Genomic DNA, 25,722 nt, shown 5'->3' with positions numbered 1-25,722 from the left:
TCCTTTCTTGCTAGATATTTCTCCTTTCTACCGGGTAACCTGAAACTACGTTTCATTCGTTTACTGGCAGTGAGCAAGGGCGAATTATTCAAACGTTTGTTACTATTTGGCATGTGAGTAACACCACTCCGAGTAAAGGCATACAAATGCTCTGATAACCCGCTGACTTCAGTTTTATGGCTCTTATCAAGCTCCTTACTAATTTGTAGTGCACCCTCCATGCCGGCATAACCAAGCAAAGCTTTAAAACCTTCGTGTCTAATTCCAGAGCCATAATCCCTCAAAACACGCTCAACCCTATTTAAATCCTTCGTATTACACGCCTCCCAGCCCCACACGAAAGACGCTCCCATAGTAGACGTTAACACAGCATGCGAAGCTAAACTTGGTTGGCACAGAATGTACCCTGCCTGTGGAATGTAACATTTGATATTTTCTTTCATAAACGAATTAACGGGGCCTTTCTTCACAAAATTCATGAAATCATCAGAATTACGAATAGCTTTCTCAAAATAAATGGAATGTTTGCCGGGAGTACAAATGAAATAAAGTTTTTCTCCGAGTAACGTTACAGACACTGAATCGTCACCTCCGGTTTCGATGTGCCCGTCGGTGATCCATGAATTGTATTGCAAAATTGCGTCTAATTTCGTTAATTTTAAACACGTTGGAACATCTGTCGAAACAACATTATTTAATGACATGCTATAACACCAGGAATACTGATTATTTTCATTGTCAGGACAATAAAGTTTGGAATAGATTCGTGATTCACGTCCCAGCTTGTTAACAGTTGAAGGCAAATTGAAATAACAATCGACATCTGATAAAAACTGTTGCTCATTGGAAATGTCATTTAGAAAATTCAGAAAGTTTTTGTCGAATTGGAACAAATTATGGTTACTAATTGCAATTGGCTTGTTTACCCAATCATTCGATATGTAGTTTGCATAGCCCGCTGTTATAATTTTTACTTGTTGCTTCCAGCCAAGTAGACGATTGTTCAACATCGATAATTGGTACAACATTCCAGCCGAGACTTTTCAATTTATCGAAATTTCTAAATATACTGTTGAAATTAACTATTCGCTCATGCAACGATTCTGAATTACTTTTGAAGCGAGTGAGAGGCATTACATCTGGAATAATTTTACGCCATTTAAAATTATCGCTCTTTCATTTGAAGAAAACCACCTAAAATACTTACCTTATAAATCAAAAGCCAAGAAATAAACTCAAGTTATTTACAGTACATTACCAGAAAGGCAACACCACAAGGCCAACAACAAACGCAACAAAATACAGTTACTAGAATTATAACAAAGTAATGAAGATGCGTTGTGTCTCCCAGTTGAGGCTGAACTTGGCAAGGATAATCAACATTTGTAGAATAATGGACAATTTTACTGTCCTCTACAAATGCCATGTAGTTGTTGCAGCATAGAATATAGGACCTTTCATCCAACTCAACATTTTCACAACATAAAGATGAAGAGAACAGAAAGAACAGAAACAGAAGAGCAAACATGACCAAAACTGAAAAATTACCTTACCTGTTAGTGTTTCATTATTCATTTTATACATTACGCTGACTGCAGAACTGAAATTAAAACAAAAAAAATCATCTTTGAACTTATTTTATAATTTGATCACTGCGCCCCTAAAATACTTCGCACTTGGCAGTAACATCTTTCATTTACGTCAGCAAATTTACCCTTGGGTTTCATAGACAAAAATAAACAAGCAAATTTTTCAACTCAAATAAAAACTTAATCATTCGCTACAAACCTCCTTTGGCATGTTTTTACTTTCTCAAGAGTTTCATTATGCCTCAGAGGAAGCCACCCACATATGGGATGAACTGACAAAATTTAATTTCACTTCCCCAATCCAAGGCTGCTATTTTAAGCACTTTTATTGATTTTTCTGCGGGTAATGTCTATGTTACTGTCTGGCCAACTGTAGCGTGCAATTAAATCCCGCCTCTATTTTTCCCAATCTTCTGATAAGATTCCTCAAATGATAGCAGCAGACATGTTATCACAGAAAAGTTTAATCATTTACAGTGCTTTGATATTTGTATTTTACAAAAAAAGTGATGAAAATCAAATCACAAACAGCGGAATCGAGTTCGTTTACCAGCAAAAACTTTTATTGGCAGAAAAATTCTCAAACGTTGAATTTTTAGTTCCTTTTCCCAGATTGCCCACTGGACTGCATATAACTCTCAAGAACATTTCGGACCAACTAGAAAAATCGTGGTTCTCATACAAGTTTGGTTGTAATCTCACGTATATGAACACTAGCGAATCGATTCTTAACTATGATTACTTCGCTGAATATGTTCAAAACCAATTACAGGCAGCTGATCTTGACATCAAAAATTTGAAAACTGAAATTTCTCAAACCCTTGCCGCTAACAAATCGAATAACAGAGAGAAAAGAGGTGTACCCTTGGTGGCATTTGGAGCGTTAACCGCTTTAACAGCAGGCGCTGGAATCGCGTGCGCAGTCGGTAGCATTTTTGGTAGTTGCGGAGGAGCAAGTCGAAATCGTGAAGACATCGATTTTGCCTTGGAAAAACTACAAAACAATGACCAGATTTGGACAGAAGTTAAGAATAATCTGGAAGAGAAATTCTTCGTAGTGGCTTCGCAACTGAAGGATATACGATTAAACGAAAAACAAATAATCGCGACGCAGAAAAATCATGCCCGAATTCTCAATAACGCAATCGCAGTTATCGAGTCGAACTCTCGCAGCTTAATGGCATGTTCTCAGTATTTCTATGCTCGGGATCAAAAACTCAAACTCCAAATTAATTTAGCAAGTTCATTATTGGCTCTGAATAACGAAATTAAAAGCTATCGAATTGCGACCTACGCTTATCGGCTAACAATTTTAAATGCCGTAATGACAATGGTCGAAAAATTAATTCCAATGACACTGTTACCGAAAAATGTTTTAGAAAAAATACTTGAAAAAATTGCTAGTCAACAAGTGAAATCAACTGACAGACTTACTCTCGCAATCCCGCCAGCTCAGATTCTATTATATTACGAAACTAAGTTGTTGACAAGTGTTTCCGTGGAAGAATATGGAATGTTATTTCGTTTGGCAATACCATTTGCATCAGGATCAACCGCCTTGAATTTATATCGCGCAATTACTATTCCGATGCCCACTAACGACTCGGATGGCTATGCATCACAGTACGAAACCGAGGCTGACTATATAGCTGTTGCTGAATCTACCCGAAGGATTGCATTGTTATCACAGCACGAAATTGATCTTTGTATCGGTTCCAGTAGCTTTTCAGTTTGCACTAACGGATTTTCTCTGGAAACTGCGGAGGATTCGTGTTTGGGAGCACTTTTACTTGGAAACCAGTTTGCTGCTCTTCAAAACTGCAACATCAACACAGTCAAATTGCCCGTGAAGGAGAAAGCGAAAAACTTAGGGAATGGAAAGTGGCTTATCATATCTGCAACAGAGCAGTTTGATATGTATTTGAGTGAAATGAGAGATACCAATCCTCTCAACAGAAAGAGACTTAATGGTTGTAAGGCATGCGTTATAGAACTAGAATGTGGAACCAAAATCGAAACTCGATTTATGGAAATTCGTGCAGATATGGTGTCCTGTAGGAATGATTCGGTAATGCGAGTAGACGTAAATTTAACAGAACCACTTCGTTATCTATTTTCAAAAATCCCATCTCTAAATGAGATGCCTCATATAGCAACGGAGTCGCTATCCAGACAGCAGATTATTGAAAAAGTTCAACTGAAGATGACAACAAACTCTGATTACTATCGCAAATCATTTGACCGGTTGAATGAATTAACAACACCAATAGTGGAGGATTTGAAAATTATCCGTCCTAGTTTGAGCAGCAGGTTTACGGAGAGTTCAACGTGGAAAATGACTATTTACTTTGGTCTGATATCATTTGTGATATCATCGGTGCTGCAATTTTTATTCGGATATTTTTGCAACAAATACAGAAATCGTTACAACTTAACAGATATGCTAATTGGGCATCAGCAAATCAAAGTGAGGCCGCTTGCAGTTGTAAGTGATGCCGAATACCGTTTTCTGCAAACACAATCAAATTCTGAACTCATGAGGAAGTATTTCATTTTAAAGGAAAGTGACAAACGAGAGAAAGTAATGCCATTAGTGACCAGTTATTCAAGCAGTTCACCAATGAACGAACTTTGTGAACAAATTGCAATGCGAATTCAAAATTCATAAATCGCTTTCTTACACAAGGCTGTGGTCATTTTCGCTTAATAAATTGCTTTCAAATGCTTTGAAAATGCTTTCAAAATTTTCTCCTTAATAGTGATAAAATTTAATTTTAGAGGCGCAGTGTCATGGTACAATTGTTTTTGATTAGAATCTTCACAATTTCCCATGATTTAGTATCATAGTATTTAAACTTTCTTTATACAGATAATATGGAAAATAGATTGATCTGATTGGTTACAATTGTAAAATAAAATAGTTGGGTACTAACCAAAAATAGAAGTAGTTGGAAGAGTTATGGGATAGAAAGTTGAAGAAGCAAGAAGTTGATTGAATTGAAAGATCAGTAGAAAATTGTTTTATTAAAAGGGAAAGACCACACAAAGAACTCTTAGCATTCGATGGCCTGAAACAAAGGGGAAAGATGACCTCGAAAATCTGATTAAGTCTAAACTAGAATGTAAATAAGAGTTTCAAACTGAATGAAGTCTGTCTGAAAAACGGGGTGGTTTTCTTTTTTACCCATTTTTAAGGGCGTATGAATACTTTTAAATTTTTTGGGCTTGCTGGTTGAAGGCTTACTGGATAGTCTAAGAAACAGAAATTGGTTTTGAATATATTATTATTACCAATTTTGGCAACTTTTCAATGCAGTTTGAGTTTTTACCGATTTTTGGATATACCTGTCTTCGGTGGCCAGTATTTGTTCTCTAGTGTTTGAAAGCGGGTTAGTGCATAGTTTCAGGTGGCAAAAAGTTGCCTCCAAGATGTTATTTCAACTAACTTTTGCGGCTAAATGGCTTCGAAAATTTGGAAATTTGTTTTTTGGAAAATTTTGCTGTATTTAGAGTATTTTAATCTTTAGGGGCCTACGTAAATTTGTCAAAGTTTTTCATTGGTTACTGCGTATATTTACCGGAGCTCAATTTGATTTTCAGGATATTAACTTGGGTAACTTATCTGTAGTTTTGCTCATTTATTCAAATGTAAATTTTCTTGTTCTTTCATCTGTTTGTCTGTCATATATGCAACCTATTTTCTGTTAGTTTGTTTTTTAGTTTTTTTGTTCTCTTTTCAAATTTTGAAAATGTTTTTCGGCGGTTTTAATTAAACTTTAATAAACTTACGGTTCAAGTTTTCAATAAAACTTTAGTGAGCGCGGTCATTTTGGCTGCTTTCTCAAAGAGGATTTCTTGACATTAGATAGGTTGGTGACATCTCTGCTTGACTTCTTCTTTTCCTAGTGGCAGCTCTTGATAAAGTAGCTTCTCTCTTCCATCGACACTTTCTCCTCCATCAGCATTTCAGGATGCTTTCAGAGTACTGCAGGCAAAATGATTTTAAGTAGGCAATAAAGTTTCTCGTATCTTGAAATGTGTTGTGCTCATCGCTCATTTTCCCGGAGGTTTATTAATTGCTCTTTAACGAAGTTCATAGCAGTTATTGTAATCGTGTTAGTCTCTTTTATGCAAATTTGTTGCTGGATCGTTTTTGCGCTTTTCTTCTAGAACATTCTTTGACTTCTCAAGTGACTTTTTCACGCTTTTGTTCTTCATTTTCGAGTGATCTCTTTTGCTCTCACTCCGAAGTAAAGTTTGTTGCTAATATAAATTGGTTGCAGCATGTCCACAAGAAGGGTCTGATAGCGCAGTGGGAAGAGCATGCGGATAGGTCAATGGTTTGAATTCCGGCGTGGTCAAATAATTTTGCGCCTGTCGTTCGAGAGAAGTCTTCCGACATTAGTCGGTTTATGTTATTTTAATTCAATTGAGACTTGTTTTAGTACTCACAAATGTTGTCTGTGATACTTTTGTATTATTTGGCCTTCTGGAAAGCCAAAGTTTCTAATGATTTTGCTATCATTTGAGCTATATCTCATGCTGCTAAATTTTGTAGCCTGTGTTCCACAATTTTGCTTCTTTGAAGTCGGCGCCATTTCTGTCGAGATAGAAACAATCACGCCTACTGAGCGTTAGCGCCGGGAGATAATTCTTGTCTGTCTATAATTTTTCATGAGCAAAGGATTTCAAATGCAAACAGAACTTCAAATCATTCTGGCTCTTGCAGCTTTCTGTTGCAGTTTTCTATGGAGGATATTTTTCCCTACGTAGGATTATTTCGTTTCTCGGGTTGTCAGTGTATGTCGTCTTCTATGTTTTCTGCTTTAGTGTGCTTTCGAAGAGCCATGACTACGTGCGCGGAAGTGGGAGTGCTTACGGTGGGGACTTCGTTTTTTAGCTCGGTGTTTTTTGTCCAATTCAAGTATCCATATTGCACTTTTTAGGAGCAAACTAATCTTTTAACTCTTGACTCTTGTTGTTATAAAAAGCTCCTGAAAATCTGCGGACTTGATAAAGTTTTGTTTTGTATCTTTGCTGTTGTGCAATTGGGTAAGCATCGATCCAAGCCCCGCGTTCAAGAATGTGAGGCAGAAGAGAATAAACTTGATAATGTGTCATATGAAAAAATACTGTTTCAATTATGATAGTTTCGGTGACCTCTCTGTTTGATTTCCTCTTTTCCTTTCGGTAGCTTTGGATAGAGTAGCTTCCCCCCATCAGCTGTTTCTCCCTCATCGGCCATTCGGAATGATTTCAGAGTACTGCTAATAGAATGAATTTGAGAAGGCAATAAATTGTCTGTAATTTCGAAATATTTGTCGTGCTCATCGTTCATTTTCCGTAGTTTTATAGGTTATTAATAGCCGCCCTCATCTTCTCAGCCAGCTATTATAGTGCTCCTATTTTTTTACAATTAAAAGAGTTTGAATTGTATTGGGGCGCTGTCTTTTTTTTTACGACTCGAAGAGGAGTATTGGAGAAGTCCTTTTTTTTAATCAATTTTATTGGAGTGATTTTTGAAGCGGGAAATGAAACGCGTGAAAAAGTTTGGAGCTGAACAAAAGTGAAGAGCGGAGCGAAAAGGGAGTGGTTTTTGTTCATTCCGCTGTTTTTGAGAGAGCGAGAAATTGATGTGTGAAAAAATTTTCTCTATGCGAACGAAATTTTTTTTTCACGTGCGGCATTTTCAAGCAGTTTTTTTCATTTAGTTTGGTTAAGAGGTTTGGTTATGATTTTGTCTGGCTGGTTTCGGTAGTGGTTTGAAGGTTTCTGGAAATTAATATGAATTTTCTGATAACTCGGAGGTTTTTAATGTATTTTTGCTGATTTTAGGGCTAATTTTTGCGTTTTTTTTTGACGATTTTTTTGTTTTACTGGCTCAAATGGGTATTGAAGAAACCCCATCTGCTTGAGAATATTTATGATAACAATTGGTTACAGTATTTTGGGTAAGATTTGTTTCTTTGTTGAGAAATATGACAAAAAATGGCGAAAATTGGAACTATTTTTCTTATTTTTTTGCAGTTTTTCGTTCTTTTTTCTGTTTTTAGCTAAGTTTCTCTGCCTATTATGACTTGCCTATTGTTTTGCGAGCATCTGGATACCCTATTGGCTAAAGGGAATTTTTCTTTTGATTTATATGTTTTTTGAAATATCAAAAAAAAAGTAACAAAAAGTAAAAAATTTAGTAACTTTTTTCAGTTTTTCAGTGAAAGTTGTTTTTAAGAGCTTTTTTTTCATAATTTAGCCTAGTATTTTTTTTCAAAATTCATACAATTGGTTTTTTTAAGTACTAGTTGTTTTGACGAAGTTATTTTGGCAGAGATAGTTTTTTCGGGTTCTCAATTTATAACAAAATTTGATCAGATTTTTTATCATATATTAACAGATTTAAATTTTTTGTTTACTTTTGTTTCATGACTTTGTTTCAAGATAATCATAAATTAGTGAAGGCACATTTTGTTTGATGAGTAGTTGGATGGCATTTAAATGGATTTTCACTTCGAGTCGTTTCCGGAATTCTTCCGGCTATGTTTTTTTTAAGATCTGTTCACACATTTTCATGATTTTTGAAGTCAAATTGGAGTAGTGATTTTGGTCACGCCGAAACAGGAAATGGAGCGAAAAAGCGAGTAGTTTTGCGGCGTGAATTTTTTCGCTCTAATTTTAAAGTAGAGTGAGAAAACGGTGTTTGAACAAAAATTCAGTTTCTCGGTTGTGGTTTTTTGTTCACATGCGGCAATTTCACTCTGATTTTTACTGTTCTTTTCGATTTTTTGGATCGGATTTTTTTCTAAATGGTTTTCCCAATCCATTCACAGCTCATTCAAGGCCTAGTATTTTGTTTGAAATAAATTTTCATTTCTCGCTAGTGGTTGTTTGTTCACATGCGGCCTTTTGACATCGATTTTCTGTTTATTTCTAATTTTTTGTTCTGATTTTTTTTAAAATGGTGTTCTCAATTCACTCATAGTCCATTCTAGGTCTAGTTTTTCTGTTTAGTCAATGAAAATTCTCTGAATTGTTCGTCAGGACTTGTTCTGCTATGTTTTTTTTACTTCGTCGAAAAAAAAATGTTTCGTTTTTCCTCATTTTGCCGCTTTTTCAACATTTTGCTTGATATCTTTTTGACTTCTCTAGGCTAGTTTCTCTTCTCTCATTCTGCTAAAAGTGATTTTGAGCATCAGTTGCTCAGCAAAGTAATTCAAAATGAAGAGAGTCAGTATAAAAAATTGAAGTCAGAAGTAGAAACGGGATAAACCCATAAAGCCCAATTTTAGATGCCCGCTATTTTAACGTCGTTCCTATAAGTCTAAGTTACCATCTCCATTCCTTATTGCTATTGATAGTAGCCCCTGTGTCCTCTCTCTAAGAAACAGAAGTGCGTTATGTTCAACTACGAATTGCCATCAAAATAAATCGGACTTAAAAAATGTTTTTGTACAAAATTTTTTTTTTCAATATCTTGTATTCTTTCAATCCCAATCATGCTTATTGGAATCAACGGCGGCTATTTTCCGGCAATCTGCCGGGTATGTTTTTAATTGAGAAAAGAATTATTAGTCACAAATGTTTTCTCAGTGATACTTCTGTGTTTTTTGGTCTTCTCGAAAGCCCGCATTGATATTGTTTTTTATGAATTTATCATCATTTGAGGTACTTGCGTTTTGTAGCTCGTGTTCCCCAATTTTGCTTTCATGAAGTCAGTGCATTTTGTCGAGAAAATACTATCACGCATACTGAAAGTTAGCACGGGGGGTTAACTTTTTTAATCTAGATTTGCTGGGGATTTCAAGGATTTCAAATGAAACCTACAATTTTTGGGTCTTTCCCATTATAGCCCACCCAGGTGGTCAGATAACCTATAACGCCCATCATGGCAAAAATACCATAATGGGGGGCTATAATGGGAAAGACCCCAATTTTCGGTGTAGGATTTTATTTCACCTCCTTTGAATTATGTCGATGCTCGTGTAGTCAGAGTGTGTCGTTCTTTTTTGGGCACTAATCCTTGAGCTCTTGAATGTTATTGTGATTAAAATTTCCTGAAACGTTGCAGACTGATAAAAATTTTGTTCTGTGTCCTATTTGTTATTCAATTGGGTAAGCATCGTTGAAAGCGGATCGTTCAGCAATTCGAGGCGCAAAATAAATGAACTCTTCCAAATATTTTCTCATGAAAAAAATGCTGATTCAACTATTCTGGTTCATTTTGACCCAAGATAGCCGGGCACGTGTACATTTTGTACAGTATTTGATTGAATGCTTACGTTTTTACAATATTGATTCTGATGATGTTCTTTCGAATCTTTGTTTTTGTTTTTCATCTTGGTTTCTCTTCATCAGATTTCGTTTCTTCAAAATGTAAATCGTACTATCAAAAGGTGCTGGGAAAAAGGTAATATTAAAATTAGAATATATTTTCCCAATTAGTAGAAATTCTCAATCTTTTCCGTTTGTGCTCCTTAATTGAGAGGAGCATACCGTCTTGGGTGGGGGAGGGGCACAAACGGAAAAGATCAGAAATTCTACTACGCATATTAGGTGTTTCTCTTATAGTGGAATAAAAAATATTTTTTTTCACAATGTCTTTTATTTTTTACAGGAAGTATTTGTCAAGATACTTCATCAGTCACAGGAATAGTGGCAGGAATCGTGGCGCATGAGTTGGGTCACAACTTCAACCTTGACCACAACCCATCTGGTGGCAGCAACCCCTGCTCGTGTGATCAAAGTGGAGGATGTGTAATGGATGCATTCGCATCTCGCAACCCACCTGGGCCATTCACGCAGTGCCAACAGGACAAGCTCAAACAGAAATTAAGATCAGGTTAAATGCTTGCTAGGTTAAATGTTTGCAAGGTTATACTGAATTACTGTGAGCAGCTCTTTTGTAAAACCAAAGCCCGACCCATTATCATAGCTTATGAGAACGGAAATAGTGGGCTTGGTTTTTGTAGTACCTCCGTAACTACATATACGATTTGCAGTGGTGAATCGTCCGAGTATTCTATTGAAGTATCTGTAAAAATGTAGATTCTTTTTTGTTTCAAGGTTTTGGAGTTTGCCTCAATAATCGCCCAACTTTGACATTCGGCGATGCCTATTGCGGAGACAAGTTTGTGAATCAGGATTCAGAAGAATGTGACTGTGGAAAGGCTTCTGTATGCGAGGATCCCTGCTGCAATGCAACGACCTGTAAACTGACTCCAGGGTCTCAGTGCTCAGTTGCAGATCTGTGTTGTGACTCTTCTTGTCAGATTAAGGCCGAGGGCACCACTTGTCGCAGCAAGGTGTCCTCGTGTGACCTCCCTGAGTATTGCAACGGAGAAGGTAGCAAGTGTCCGGCTGATGTGTACATTCAGAATGGGGAAACTTGTAGTCGCAGTGACCAGCTGAGCAGCCATTGTTTCTATGGACAATGCATCACTGTGTATGATCAGTGTGTAGAGTAAGCATAAATATTCCATAAATGGTTTCTAATAGCCGCAAAGCGATAACTGGGGTTATTATTGATCTCCTGTTAATAGCCGCCCTCATATCAGTCGGCTATTATTTCTATCTTAATTTTTGTTACGACTCGGTTTGACTTCTCTAGGCTAGTTTCATTCGTCGCTGAAAGTGTTTTTAAACAGTAATTGCTCAGTAAAGCAATCTAAATTTAACGGGGTCATCATAAACAAAATCAAAAATAGAAACGGTAAAAACCTATTAAGTTCTTTTTTAGATGTCGGCTACTCAAACATTGTTGTTATAAGTCTTGGATACCATCTATAGTTGAATATTGATATCGATACAAGGCCCTGTATCCCTCATTAAGGAGCAGGAGTTTGTCCAACTACAAAATGATCTTAAAAGTTTGCACTTTAAAAGTGGTTTTGTACAAAAATCAGTTTTAAATTCCTGCAATCCCAATTGGGGGTTATGGGAATCAAGGATGGCTATTTTCGGAATGTTTGTCGGGTATGTCTTATCATAACTGCTATTCCGTCGTCAAGGTTTTTGTTACAACTATTTGACGGCACGATCATTCAAATCTGCTTTTTGTTCATTAATTTATGCTGAATGTTGTGTTTGACGTCATTTTTTACGCTCAGTGGAGCCAGTTGTCTGTTCGTTCTCGCGATTAAGTGTTATGTCACAAGTGACCTTTCTCTCTCGCAATTTATTTTTGTTACTTACTTTAGTTGAAGGAGATCAGTTCAACTGAGTGTGTCACTCTAATTAAAGGTGATCTGAGAGTAGCTAATAGATGCAGCAGTAAGTTATACAGATTCCCAATCAGATTAAAAGATTAAATTATACAGATTCCCAGCAATTAAAAAAGAAAAGAATGCTTTTCTCTATTTGTGACTTTTTGAAACTGCAGATGTACAAAACTATTGCGGTTATTTTTGGCAATCTGCCAGCTATTTCATATTCATTGAAGAACTACTTTTGCAGTTACGAATTGATTACTGTATTGTTTCTGAGAAAAGTTGCGACCAAAGGAATCCGATTTGAAATGAAGCCCAGAACTGTTCAGTGAGCATCAGAGCATCAATAAAGGGGCGCTATTTGTTTTAGACCACCTATCCAAGTAAGCAAATGGGAGTAACTTCTCAAAGAACCACTTTTTGTTAACATTCAGGAAAATAGTTGACGAAGACTGCAACGGCAAGAAAGTTGTCAATCTTTTCTATTCTAAAACGACAAACTTTTTTATTTCTAAGAACGATTCTACTTTACAATATCATAGGAATCTCTATTTTTCCTGAAAAACTTCTGGCTCGTCAAAAATGTTTGGATACTTGATTTGAAAAATAATGACATGTACACTAAAGGCATGTTGCTTTGCTCATTAACAAGATAGTACATCAAAATATACGTAAAAAGGAAAGTTTCTTACTGATTCATTTGATTGGAAACTCACAATAAACCCCTTTGTAAACTGATTTTAATTATGAGTTTTGCTCTCTTTGATATGAAATCTCCTGTTTCAAATTTATCAGTTGTCACTCATGTACAGATCTTATCCCCTATTCATTATCCCGAGTAGACGAATTTCAAAGAGAACCCAATTTAAACAGCGCAAGTTAACAGTATCACTACAAAGAACATCAAGTGGACATCTTTTTTTGTACTTTTCTTAAAGTCCTCTTCTTAGAAGACGGCAAATTCATTAGAGTAGCATTTGAGCTATATAGTGTTTTTTAGAGTATTGATATACCTTGTTTATAGGTGATCTAACTATTGCTAAAAGTGGATATTTCGTAAAAATAAAAGTGCCACTCCGGTGATCAAAGTCATCGAGCGGTAAACTCAGTAAATGTGTGATAAATGACTGTTTTCTTTTATCGTTTAACAGTAAGACTTTCCACCAGATGGGATACATTCTTTTACGATGATTTATGGAATCCTTAATTGATAACATTAATGAGAGATTGTGTTAGAATTGGAGCAAAACAAGAATCATTGATCGTACTAGAATCCTGTATGTTTGTTGGCTTGCAGATGTGTAATTGACCGTGGACATCTAGATTAATTCAGGCCTTAAAAAGGCTTGGTCGCTGAGTCAAGCGATTTGACGACCATAAGTACTTCAACATCTAATTGCTGGTAAAATTTGGCCACTGAAAGAGTTCATTGCACTGAGCAGACATTTTTGTGAAGTGATAAAAATGATAGTTTGAAATATTATGGGGTGCACAATAAATATGTTTAAGGCTTTTTGATCCGGATGAGTCAGTGAGTGTAGAGACCTCTGAAGAGTGTTGGTCTCTTAATCAGAAGGGTGACCAGCATGCTAATTGTGGTGACAACATCCCATGCACTGCTGAAAACTCGCGGTTAGTCTCATGGTCACATAGTTCTATTGTTAATAATAGACGTCATACTAACAAAGGGCATGCAGAATTGGAGATTTTCGATTCAAAACATGCTCAGTATAGAAAGAGAATTTCTAACTTTAGCTATGTTGAGAAAATAAGAAATTGTACCAGTTATATTAAACTTGGGTTATTTCCCAGATGTTTTGAATTGAATAAAATGATAATGCCTAGCTGAGCTAAGACTTGATAGGTTGTTTAGGCAGCAATTATTGATCTTGATGTTCTCGAGGTATTGATCTTGAAGTAGTGGCAGTTCTGACTTAGCCTCACTTGATCGGATTTAGAAATTCACAGAACAGTGTTTAACTTCTAATGAAGAGACGAACTTGCTTTGAACATGAGGGGTTTTTCGTATAGGTTTTCGACTTAAAATTTTCCTCGGTCTTGATTATCTCCTTTTTAATAAAGAAAAGGAGATAATATATATATACTCATTGACTTCTAATATACTTTTGTAAATCTCTCCTCTTTTTTGGGAAGATATATAGTTCATTAGCTAAGTTTTAACTTTGTGGTTGGAATTAATAGTGGCAATTAGCTGATTAAGGTGACTTGCTTAGGATAGGAAAATGCTCCTTGTTTTCTTAATTATTCAAGGTCGAAAGAGCTTGAAGGAGAAATTTGGGCGCCTGGAAAACTTATTAGATTAAGGCAAGACTTAGCTGTTTTTCTAAAACTTGTTATGGTTTAGATATTGAGGTGAACCCACTCGGTAATCTGTTAAAACATCCTCAATTGAGGGTGTTATAATAGAGACCGCAGTGTTCTGCAATTAACAAAAAAGATGAGAGTGGCACTTCTATAAACATTTCCATACGCCAGCATTTGTGCGTTTGGGAGAATTTCTGACCATTTTAACTATTTATAAAACCCTAAGATACATTATGCGGTAGTTATTGTCATTTTGCCGTTTTTAGACAATTCTTAGGACGGTTTTTGCATTCTATTTACACCTTCAACAACAGGGAGAGAACAGGTTGCAGTCATTTTTTCTCACTTTTGGAGCCATTTTGATTTGATTGATTTGATTTGATTTGATTTGATCCTTTTCAAGATTCACCAATGCAAAAAATTGGCTAAGTTTATTAAAAGTCTGTCATGTTTTTGTGTATTTAATTTTATAGGCTTTCTTACTGTAAGGAGACATGAATCTTTAAATAGCAGGTTTTTACTGAGATGACCGAAATATTTCTGGTTTTTAAACTAATTTTTTTTGGCTTTCTGGATTTTAATTGTTGCTTTATGCGTCCTATGTCATATTGGTTGTGACTAATTGTGCATGGAAGTTTTTACAAGGTCTCACAAGAATAAATTGCGGAGAATTTTAGGGATCTTCACAAATTCGGGATCGGTTCTTTTTTACCTTTTATCTGTTTTCCTGTAGAGAGAGCTTCGTAGATCTTGATAACATTTGCCTTGTAGTCGTATCATATAGGGAATTATCTGAAAATTGCTGAATTTTGATTTTCCTTTGCCTACTTCTCTCTATTTTTTTCTGAATTTATAGTGTAATGAGTTTAGTTAAAGTTTAGTTGTTTTTTAAGTGAGTAGTTGCTCGAGTGTTTCTATGGTTTTTACTCTTGCTGATACTTTTCGAAGTTTTTTGAAGTCAATTGGTAGCCTTTTAATTGGTTCTAATGGTAAAAGCAGTATAGGTATGGATTAATTGAAAATAGTTAAGCGATTAGATGCAGGCTAAACGAGAGGTTTTTTTACTTTCCAGTTTGCAGATTTTTGGTATAACGAAGATTGGTATATTTGATTAAGTTAAGTCATGTAGTGTCTTGTGTTTTTGATTTTTTTTTTCAGTTTTCTGTTTATTTATAGATTTTTACTTCCTGAAAGTATTTTCATGTTTTTTAGGTTTTCAATAGGAGGAGACAACTGAATGTACTCAGAAAATCTGAAAATTTGTTAACTTAGATATTCCCGCTTATATATATCACTGTGATTTGATTTTTATAAAGCTTCCAATTTTCCTTATTGAGCAAACGTTCCCTACTGTAGACATTTATCAGCAGCCTTTGTATGATTATGGTCCTAAATATGGGAAGTTGAGTTCGTTATGAACATTGTCCGGGTAGCTAACAGGTCGAGGTGTCAAGTCCGAACTGACCTCTGATCTTGCTACTTATAAAGCCAACCGCTCGTCAGTCGTTTGAGAGCAATTCGCCCGACGTTGTTCGGTTATGTTTGTCGTTTCATGCATCCTTTGTCTTGTTAGCTGTGACATGATTAATTTGAAAATCATTTTGATTTGACTAGTTTTTTTAAGTCATGTTTTGTCTTTTGTTTTTAAATTTTTTCTGTTTTCTTATTTTTTTCGACTTTCGAGTTTTTTAAATATTTTTAATGGGAGGAGACAACTGAAAAATTGCACGGTTATTTTCTGATGAAATCGCTAAAATTTTGTATTTTTGTGCTCATATTTTTTTTGGCTTTCTGCTTCTCGGTTATTGTTTCCCTAGCATACGGTTGAGAGAGTGTTGTGGCAGATTTTAATATGTGTTCTGCTTTTCATCCGTTTTTTCTTTTATATCGCAACTTCCTAAACTTAAACCTGTATAGTAGGTTTTGATGGAAAAAATGAGATGTATGTTGTCAACATTCAACGTGTAATTAGTTTAATTGAAGTGATAGTGGTTTTTAAGAAATAAATAGTTGGTTGAGTGTCTTGTCGGTTTTAACTCTGAGTTCATTTTTGATGTCGTAGAAATATTTGTTTGTAATATTTGCCTACTCGGTTTTTTGGTATCATAAATTGAGGCGGCCTGTTGGGGTTTCTGTTGGGCGTGCCTTGACTTTCTCAGTTCGTTGCCAAGATTTTTGTGACAACCCCACGACGTCTCCTCAAATCAGTTTTTCGTCATACATTGATTGCTTTTTCTACTTAAACAGTATGCAAGGAGAGTATGGATTGAAGTTTTTTCTAATAATTTCGGAGGCATTTTTGATTTGATTAGTTCTTTTTCAAAATTTTTCAATTCAAGAGAATTGGTAATTTCAGTTAAATTTCTTGTTTTTGTGTATATTTGAAGTTTTTTTAAACTCTTTCAGCGGAGTGTTTTAGTATTGAATAGTTGAACGGCAAATTATACTAGACTGACTGGAATAGTTCTGTGTTTTTTTCTTTTTCACTCTCTTGTTTCTTAGTAATGGCCCTCAAACGAAGTTTGTAGCAAGAATATTAGTGAGGTGGGATTTTTTATGCGATGTCTGCTATTCAACTTTTCGTTAGATCTTTTTGACTTTTCGTCCTTAAAAACGAGATAAACAGGTAACGCCCTGAGGGCAATAAGTTTTTTTCATTGCCTTTCGGCTTACTAGACTGAGCATGTAGTTCATCAAAGTTTTTTAGATAAAATGCCTCCTTCTTCTGAGGGCTTCGCCCCGGGTGTTAGACGTCCCCTCATGGTCGTCCGCGACATTTTTTTTCTCGTGTTGGGAGCTGACAGTGAGACATTGCTCTTGTCACATAGCTTCGGTTGGGCTTTATATATTCTGGCTGAGTCTAGTTTATGCTCTTTGCTGGCCTCGTGGCAACTTCTCCTGATTCTTTTTGGTGTTTTCTGACTGGAAGGTTCTTTCACAACCCCGACATAGAAACGTTGCTTTTAATTCTCCATGGATGCATTTTGCGTGGATTTTGAGGCCACTTTCTGACTTGCATACATTTTCACACTCTCTTACAAGTCAGCGAGTCCGTTGCGTTCTTCATTGTTCGAAGGTTTGGTTCCAGCGCCGTTTGTTTGTTTTTGTTGCCATTTCTTTTTTCCCTCTTCTGTAGGTGGAACATGCAACTTTGAACTCTGTTTCTCCAATGTTCTCTATTTCCAGCAAACTCTTGGCCACGGGTCATCGGTATATCTGCTTCTCGTCGCTACTTCCATTAGAAAACAGTTTTCTTCTTCTTTCCAGTATTTTTCTGAGCGTCCTCTAGGTTTGCCATCCATCACAGAATGGCAGTTTTGAGAATGGTAGTCCCTCGTTCGGTAATCTTAGAATGTGCCCTATCTGTTAGAGCGTCCACTGGATTGACTTTATTCCAAGAAGTGATAGTTTTATATTAGAAAATCTTGGTTCATAAACGATCATTGTTATCAGTTCAACCCGTGCAATCACCCATGCAATCATCACGCTCGTTTCCTTCTTGGAAAAATTGCTTGAGGTAAGAGAACGTCTTGAGGTGCTCTCGTTTCATTATTGGGGGCGAGAATCTGCCGCAGCTTCGTACTGTTCTGTGCCTACGATCGTTCTAGGGCTGTAGTTTCTTAGTCTCTTTCGTGTAACACGGTCTGGCGTTGCAGTCGAAGAGGAGTCCGCTCTCTACACATGCTTTAACTATTTGTGCTTGCATCCGCTTAGGGATTGTCGCTCTTGAGCATCCTCCCAACATTTCGCCCACAGTGCTCTTGCCCGTTCTTTCTGTTCTTCAGATCAGGCCCAGTCAGCTACCGAGAACACGTATTTCGCCGCCATCTTCGTTGCCAAACACATTTTCTTCTTTGTCGTTTTTATTCCGTCCTTCGAACTCGTTCATTACAGCTTTTATTTCGTTGACACCTTCCTCGATTTCTCTTTGTTCTCCGATTATCGTGGTGTTGTCTGCCAACAGGATTAATGACCATTTTTGGGTTTTCGTATTACTGTAAACCCGACATGCGGTTAGATGTTTCGGACTGTTGGGGTCCTGGCCTTGAAATTTTGTGGGGCTTGATTGGCTGGGTCCTTTGCCCCTCTGTTGGCTCCAGGAGGCAGTTTGTCTGTTTCCCAATTTTGCAATCTCCTTGTTGGGTCACTGTGAGTTTCTACCATGTTACACCCACAAGCTGCCCCCGACGTGTCCATTTTGCTCTATGTTTCTGTTTTTCTTGTTGTAGTGTCTGGTTTAGTGAAAACAAATGCTTTTGAGTCTTGAAGAGATTTTTCTGAAAGTTGTAACGTTTTGAATATCTGTCCTGTTTACTTAATCCTATATATTAAACGCGTGAGCTCTAAAGTGGGACAAAATTTTTGCATGTTTAAGGGGCCTCTCGAAGCGCATGTTTAAGAGCCGCATTGAGCAGCATGTTTAAGCGAACATATCGAGAGAGGTCAATGACCTAAAAGGCTCAAAGTAGATGGGTGAGAATCGAACCCGGGACAAAAGACTGTTAGTCAGGTGCAGTTACCACGAGGCTAAGTGGGCTTAAAAGTATGCTCGCCCAGAGGGAGGATTTACTGTCCTGGGTACTACGTGTTTCTTGAATGGTCCCGAACTAAGTTTGAAGTTCTTATTGTAAACCTGTGTTTGTCTGCAAAGTTTTAGCTTTACAGATTCTGCGCTATTCCAGAACACTATTAGATTTCTACTAAGTTTTTCACGCTTTACTTTTTGATTTTTCTGTGATTTCAAATGCTCTCAATCTGAAATATGTTATTGATACGATATAAGCAATTGTGAGTAACGGTGTCTTGTAGTCGTTATAGTGCAGTTGGTAAGGTATTGGACTGCTATTCTGAGGGGCGAGGGTTCGAATCCGTGTCGGGTACCCTCACTTTTTTCTCACTTCCTTTTCTCACTTTCTTTTCTCACTTTCTTTTCTCGCTTTCTTTTCCCACTTTCTTTTCCCACTTTCTTTTCACACTTTGTCTTCTCACTTTTCCTTCCCTTCTTTTTTCACTTTCTTTTCTCAATTTCTTTTCTCTCTTTCTTTTCTCACTTTCTTTTCTCAATTTCTTTTCTCGCTTTCTTTTCTCACTTTCTTTTCACTTTCTTCTCTCACTTTCTTTTCTCACTTTCCTCGCTTTCTTTCCTCACGTTCTTTTCTCACTTTCTTTTCTCACTTTCTTTTCTCACTTTCTTTTCTCACTTTGTCTTCTCTTTTTTCCTTCCTTTCTTTTCTCAGTTTCTTTTCTCACTTTCATTTTCTCACTTTCTATTCTCACTTTCTTTTCTCACTTTGTCTTCTCTTTTTTCTTCCTTTCTTTTCTCAGTTTCTTTTCTCACTTTCTTTTCTCACTCTATTTTCTCACGTTCTTTTCTCACTTTCTTTTCTCACTTTCTTTTCTCACTTTGTCTTCTCTTTTTTCCTTCCTTTCTTTTTTCACTTTCTTTTCTCAATTTCTTTTCTCTCTTTCTTTTCTCGCTTTCTTTTCCCACTTTCTTTTCTCACTTTCTTTTCTCACTTTCTTTTCTCACTTTCTTTTCTCACTTTCTTTTCTCAAATTCTTTTCTCACTTTGTCTTCTCACTTTGTCTTCTCACTTTTCCTTCCTTTCCTTTTTTTCAATTTCTTCTCTCACGTTCTTTTCTTACTTTGTTTTCTCACTTTCTTTTCTCACTTTCTTTTTTCGCTTTGTCTTCTCACTTTTCCTTCCCTTCTTTTTCCACTTTTTCTCAATTTCTTTTCTCAATTTCTTTTCTCTCTTTCTTTTCTCACTTTCTTTTCTCACTTTCTTTTCTCAATTTCTTTTCTCGCTTTCTTTTCTCACTTTCTTTTCACTTTCTTCTCTCACTTTCTTTTCTCACTTTCCTCACTTTCTTTTCTCACGTTCTTTTCTCACTTTCTTTTCTCACTTTCCTCACTTTCTTTTCTCACTTTCTTTTCTCAATTTTTTTTCTCGCTTTCTTTTCTCACTTTCTTTTCACTTTCTTCTCTCACTTTCTTTTCTCGCTTTCTTTTCTCACTTTCTTTTCACTTTCTTCTCTCACTTTCTTTTCTCACTTTCCTCACTTTCTTTTCTCACGTTCTTTTCTCACTTTCTTTTCTCACTTTCTTTTCTCACTTTGTCTTCTCTTTTTTCCTTCCTTTCTTTTCTCAGTTTCTTTTCTCACTTTCTTTTCTCACTTTCTTTTCTCACGTTCTTTTCTCACTTTCTTTTCTCACTTTCTTTTGTCACTTTCTTTTCTCACTTTGTCTTCTCTTTTTTCCTTCCTTTCTTTTCTCAGTTTCTTTTCTCACTTTCTTTTCTCACTTTCTTTTCTCGCTTTCTTTTCCCACTTTCTTTTCACACTTTGTCTTCTCACTTTTCCTTCCCTTCTTTTTTCACTTTCTTTTCTCAATTTCTTTTCTCTCTTTCTTTTCTCACTTTCTTTTCTCACTTTCTTTTCTCAATTTCTTTTCTCGCTTTCTTTTCTCACTTTCTTTTCACTTTCTTCTCTCACTTTCTTTTCTCACTTTCCTCACTTTCTTTTCTCGCTTTCTTTTCCCACTTTCTTTTCACACTTTGTCTTCTCACTTTTCCTTCCCTTCTTTTTCCACTTTTTCTCAATTTCTTTTCTCAATTTCTTTTCTTACTTTGTTTTCTCACTTTCTTTTCTCACTTTCTTTTTTCGCTTTGTCTTCTCACTTTTCCTTCCCTTCTTTTTCCACTTTTTCTCAATTTCTTTTCTCAATTTCTTTTCTCTCTTTCTTTTCTCACTTTCTTTTCTCACTTTCTTTTCTCAATTTCTTTTCTCGCTTTCTTTTCTCACTTTCTTTTCACTTTCTTCTCTCACTTTCTTTTCTCACTTTCCTCACTTTCTTTTCTCACGTTCTTTTCTCACTTTCTTTTCTCACTTTCCTCACTTTCTTTTCTCACTTTCTTTTCTCAATTTTTTTTCTCGCTTTCTTTTCTCACTTTCTTTTCACTTTCTTCTCTCACTTTCTTTTCTCGCTTTCTTTTCTCACTTTCTTTTCACTTTCTTCTCTCACTTTCTTTTCTCACTTTCCTCACTTTCTTTTCTCACGTTCTTTTCTCACTTTCTTTTCTCACTTTCTTTTCTCACTTTGTCTTCTCTTTTTTCCTTCCTTTCTTTTCTCAGTTTCTTTTCTCACTTTCTTTTCTCACTTTCTTTTCTCACGTTCTTTTCTCACTTTCTTTTCTCACTTTCTTTTGTCACTTTCTTTTCTCACTTTGTCTTCTCTTTTTTCCTTCCTTTCTTTTCTCAGTTTCTTTTCTCACTTTCTTTTCTCACTTTCTTTTCTCGCTTTCTTTTCCCACTTTCTTTTCACACTTTGTCTTCTCACTTTTCCTTCCCTTCTTTTTTCACTTTCTTTTCTCAATTTCTTTTCTCTCTTTCTTTTCTCACTTTCTTTTCTCACTTTCTTTTCTCAATTTCTTTTCTCGCTTTCTTTTCTCACTTTCTTTTCACTTTCTTCTCTCACTTTCTTTTCTCACTTTCCTCACTTTCTTTTCTCGCTTTCTTTTCCCACTTTCTTTTCACACTTTGTCTTCTCACTTTTCCTTCCCTTCTTTTTTCACTTTCTTTTCTCAATTTCTTTTCTCTCTTTCTTTTCTCACTTTCTTTTCTCAATTTCTTTTCTCACGTTCTTTTCTCACTTTCTTTTCTCACTTTCTTTTCTCACTTTGTCTTCTCTTTTTTCCTTCCTTTCTTTTCTCAGTTTCTTTTCTCACTTTCTTTTCTCGCTTTCTTTTCTCGCTTTCTTTTCCCACTTTCTTTTCACACTTTGTCTTCTCACTTTTCCTTCCCTTCTTTTTTCACTTTCTTTTCTCAATTTCTTTTCTCTCTTTCTTTTCTCACTTTCTTTTCTCACTTTCTTTTCTCAATTTCTTTTCTCGCTTTCTTTTCTCACTTTCTTTTCACTTTCTTCTCTCACTTTCTTTTCTCACTTTCCTCACTTTCTTTTCTCGCTTTCTTTTCCCACTTTCTTTTCACACTTTGTCTTCTCACTTTTCCTTCCCTTCTTTTTTCACTTTCTTTTCTCAATTTCTTTTCTCTCTTTCTTTTCTCACTTTCTTTTCTCAATTTCTTTTCTCACGTTCTTTTCTCACTTTCTTTTCTCACTTTCTTTTCTCACTTTGTCTTCTCTTTTTTCCTTCCTTTCTTTTCTCAGTTTCTTTTCTCACTTTCTTTTCTCACTTTCTTTTCTCACGTTCTTTTCTCACTTTCTTTTCTCACGTTCTTTTCTCACTTTCTTTTCTCACTTTCTTTTCTCACTTTTTCTTCTCTTTTTCCTTCCTTTCTTTTCTCAGTTTCTTTTCTCACTTTCTTTTCTCACTTTCTATTCTAGCTTTCTTTTCCCACTTTCTTTTCACACTTTGTCTTCTCACTTTTCCTTCCTCTTTTTTCACTTTCTTTTCTCAATTTCTTTTCTCTCTTTCTTTTCTCACTTTCTTTTCTCACTTTCTTTTCTCAATTTCTTTTCTCGCTTTCTTTTCTCACTTTCTTTTCACTTTGTTCTCTCACTCTTTTTCTCACTTTCCTCACTTTCTTCTCACTTTGTCTTCTCACTTTCTTTTCTCACTTTCTTTTCTCAATTTCTTTTCTCGCTTTCTTTTCTCACTTTCTTTTCACTTTCTTCTCTCACTTTCTTTTCTCACTTTCCTCACTTTCTTTTCTCGCGTTCTTTTCTCACTTTCTTTTCTCACTTTCTTTTCTCACTTTGTCTTCTCTTTTTTCCTTCCTTTCTTTTCTCAGTTTCTTTTCTCACTTTCTTTTCTCACTTTCTTTTCTCACGTTCTTTTCTCACTTTCTTTTCTCACGTTCTTTTCTCACTTTCTTTTCTCACTTTCTTTTCTCACTTTTTCTTCTCTTTTTTCCTTCCTTTCTTTTCTCAGTTTCTTTTCTCACTTTCTTTTCTCACTTTCTATTCTAGCTTTCTTTTCCCACTTTCTTTTCACACTTTGTCTTCTCACTTTTCCTTCCTCTTTTTTCACTTTCTTTTCTCAATTTCTTTTCTCTCTTTCTTTTCTCACTTTCTTTTCTCACTTTCTTTTCTCAATTTCTTTTCTCGCTTTCTTTTCTCACTTTCTTTTCACTTTGTTCTCTCACTCTTTTTCTCACTTTCCTCACTTTCTTCTCACTTTGTCTTCTCACTTTCTTTTCTCAATTTCTTTTCTCACTTTCTTTTCTCACTTTTTTTCTCTCTTTTTCTCACTTTCTTTTCTCACTTTCTTTTCTCGATTTCTTTTCTCGATATCTTTTCACTTTCTTTTCTCACTTTCTTTTCCCACTTTTTCTTCGCACTTTGTCTTCTCCCTTTCTTTTCTCACTTTCTTTTCTCAATTTTTGCTCACTTTCTTTTCTCACTTTTTTCGCACTTTCTTTTGTTAATATCTTTTCTCGATTTTTTCCCCATTTTCTTTTCTCACTTTCTTTTCTCACTTTCTTTTCTCACTTTCTTTTCTCACTTTCTTTTCCCACTTTGTCTTCTCACTTTGTCTTCTCACTTTTTTTTCTCAATTTCTTTTCTCACTTTCTTTTCTCACTTTCTTCTCACTTTTTTCTCACTTGTTTTCTCTCTTTTTCTCAATTTCTTTTCTCACTTTTTTTTTCTCACTTTGTCTTCTCACTTTCTTCTCTCACTTTCCTCACTTTCTTTTCTCACTTTCTTTTCACTTTGTCTTCTCACTTTTTTTTCTCACTTTCTTTTCTCACTCTGCCTTCTCACTTTTCCTTCCTTTCTTTTTTCACTTTCTTTTCTCACTTTCTTTTCTCACTTTGTCTTCTCTTTTTTCCTTCCTTTCTTTTCTCAGTTTCTTTTCTCACTTGCTTTTCTCACTTTCTTTTCTCACTTTGTTTTCTCTTTTTTCTTCCTTTCTTTTGTCAGTTTCTTTTCTCACTTTCTTTTCTCACTTTCTTTTCTCACTTTTTCTTCTCTTTTTTCCTTCCTTTCTTTTCTCAGTTTCTTTTCTCACTTTCTTTTCTCACTTTCTATTCTAGCTTTCTTTTCCCACTTTCTTTTCACACTTTGTCTTCTCACTTTTTCTTCCTCTTTTTTCACTTTCTTTTCTCAATTTCTTTTCTCTCTTTCTTTTCTCACTTTCTTTTCTCACTTTCTTTTCTCAATTTCTTTTCTCGCTTTCTTTTCTCACTTTCTTTTCACTTTGTTCTCTCACTCTTTTTCTCACTTTCCTCACTTTCTTCTCACTTTGTCTTCTCACTTTCTTTTATCAATTTCTCTTCTCACTTTCTTTTCTCACTTTTTTTTTCTCTTTTTCTCACTTTCTTTTCTCACTTTCTTTTCTCGATTTCTTTTCTCGATATCTTTTCACTTTCTTTTCTCACTTTCTTTTCCCACTTTTTCTTCGCACTTTGTCTTCTCCCTTTCTTTTCTCACTTTCTTTTCTCAATTTTTGCTCACTTTCTTTTCTCACTTTTTTCGCACTTTCTTTTGTTAATATCTTTTCTCGATTTTTTCCCCACTTTCTTTTCTCACTTTCTTTTCTCACTTTCTTTTCTCACTTTCTTTTCTCACTTTCTTTTCCCACTTTGTCTTCTCACTTTGTCTTCTCACTTTCTTTTCTCATTTTTTTTTCTCACTTTCTCACTTTCTTCTCACTTTTTTCTCACTTGTTTTCTCTCTTTTTCTCAATTTCTTTTCTCACTTTTTTTTCTCACTTTGTCTTCTCACTTTCTTCTCTCGTTTTCCTCACTTTCTTTTCTCACTTTCTTTTCACTTTGTCTTCTCACTTTTTTTTCTCACTTTCTTTTCTCACTCTGTCTTCTCACTTTTCCTTCCTTTCTTTTTTCACTTTCTTTTCTCACTTTCTTTTCTCACTTTGTCTTCTCTTTTTTCCTTCTTTTCTTTTCTCAGTTTCTTTTCTCACTCGCTTTTCTCACTTTCTTTTCTCACTTTGTTTTCTCTTTTTTCTTCCTTTCTTTTGTCAGTTTCTTTTCTCAGTTTCTTTTCTCACTTTCTTTTCTCACTTTCTTTTCTCACTTTCTTTTCTCACTTTCTTTTCTCACTTTCTTTTCTCACTTTCTTTTCTCACTTTCTTTTCTCAACTTTCTTTTCTCACTTCCTTCTCACTTTCTTTTCTCACTTTCTTTTCTCACTTTCTTTTCTCACTCTCGTTTCTCACTTTCTTTTCTCACCCTCTTTTCTCACTTTTTTCTATCACTTTCTTTGCTCAATTTTTTCTCACTTTCTTTTCTCACTTTTTTCTCACTTTCTTTTCTCACTGTATTTACTCAATATCTTTTCTCGATTTCTTTTCTTACTTTCTTTTCTCATTTTCTTTTCTCATTTTCTTTTCCCACTTTGTCTTCTCACTTTGTCTTCTCACTTATTTTTTTTTTATTTCTTTTCTCACTTTCTTTTCTCACTTTCTTTTTCTCACTTTTTTCTCACTTTCTTTTCTCACTTTTTTTTTCTCTTTTTCTCACTTTCTTTTCTCACTTTCTTTTCTCGATTTGTTTTCTCACTTTTTTTTCTTCCTTTCTTTTCTCATTTTTTTTTCTCAGTTTCTTTTCTCACTTTCTTTTCTCACTTTCTTTTCTCACTTTCTTTTCTCAACTTTCTTTTCTCACTTACTTCTCACTTTCTTTTCTCA

The 25,722-nt window shown here is 35.4% G+C and overlaps 2 protein-coding genes across 2 annotated transcripts in view; both read left to right on the top strand.

Moving 5' to 3' along the window:
- The window catches only part of LOC142334629 (uncharacterized), a 418,890-nt gene that overhangs the window by 195,773 nt on the left and 197,395 nt on the right, over window positions 1–25,722 (top strand). The gene's annotated exons all lie outside the window — the stretch shown is intronic.
- The window catches only part of LOC142334619 (zinc metalloproteinase-disintegrin-like berythractivase), a 65,614-nt gene that overhangs the window by 17,691 nt on the left and 22,201 nt on the right, over window positions 1–25,722 (top strand). The window contains exons 3-5 of the mRNA XM_075382799.1: window positions 10,198–10,422; window positions 10,647–11,043; window positions 13,298–13,420. Of these exons, the coding sequence (XP_075238914.1) occupies window positions 10,198–10,422; window positions 10,647–11,043; window positions 13,298–13,420 (745 nt within the window). The remainder of the gene's footprint in view (window positions 1–10,197; window positions 10,423–10,646; window positions 11,044–13,297; window positions 13,421–25,722) is intronic.

The sequence above is a fragment of the Convolutriloba macropyga genome, chromosome 2 (assembly GCF_964194025.1).
Source record: "Convolutriloba macropyga chromosome 2, txConMacr16.3, whole genome shotgun sequence".
Lineage (NCBI taxonomy): Eukaryota > Metazoa > Xenacoelomorpha > Acoela > Convolutidae > Convolutriloba > Convolutriloba macropyga.
This window is presented reverse-complemented; position numbering and strand designations above follow the sequence as displayed.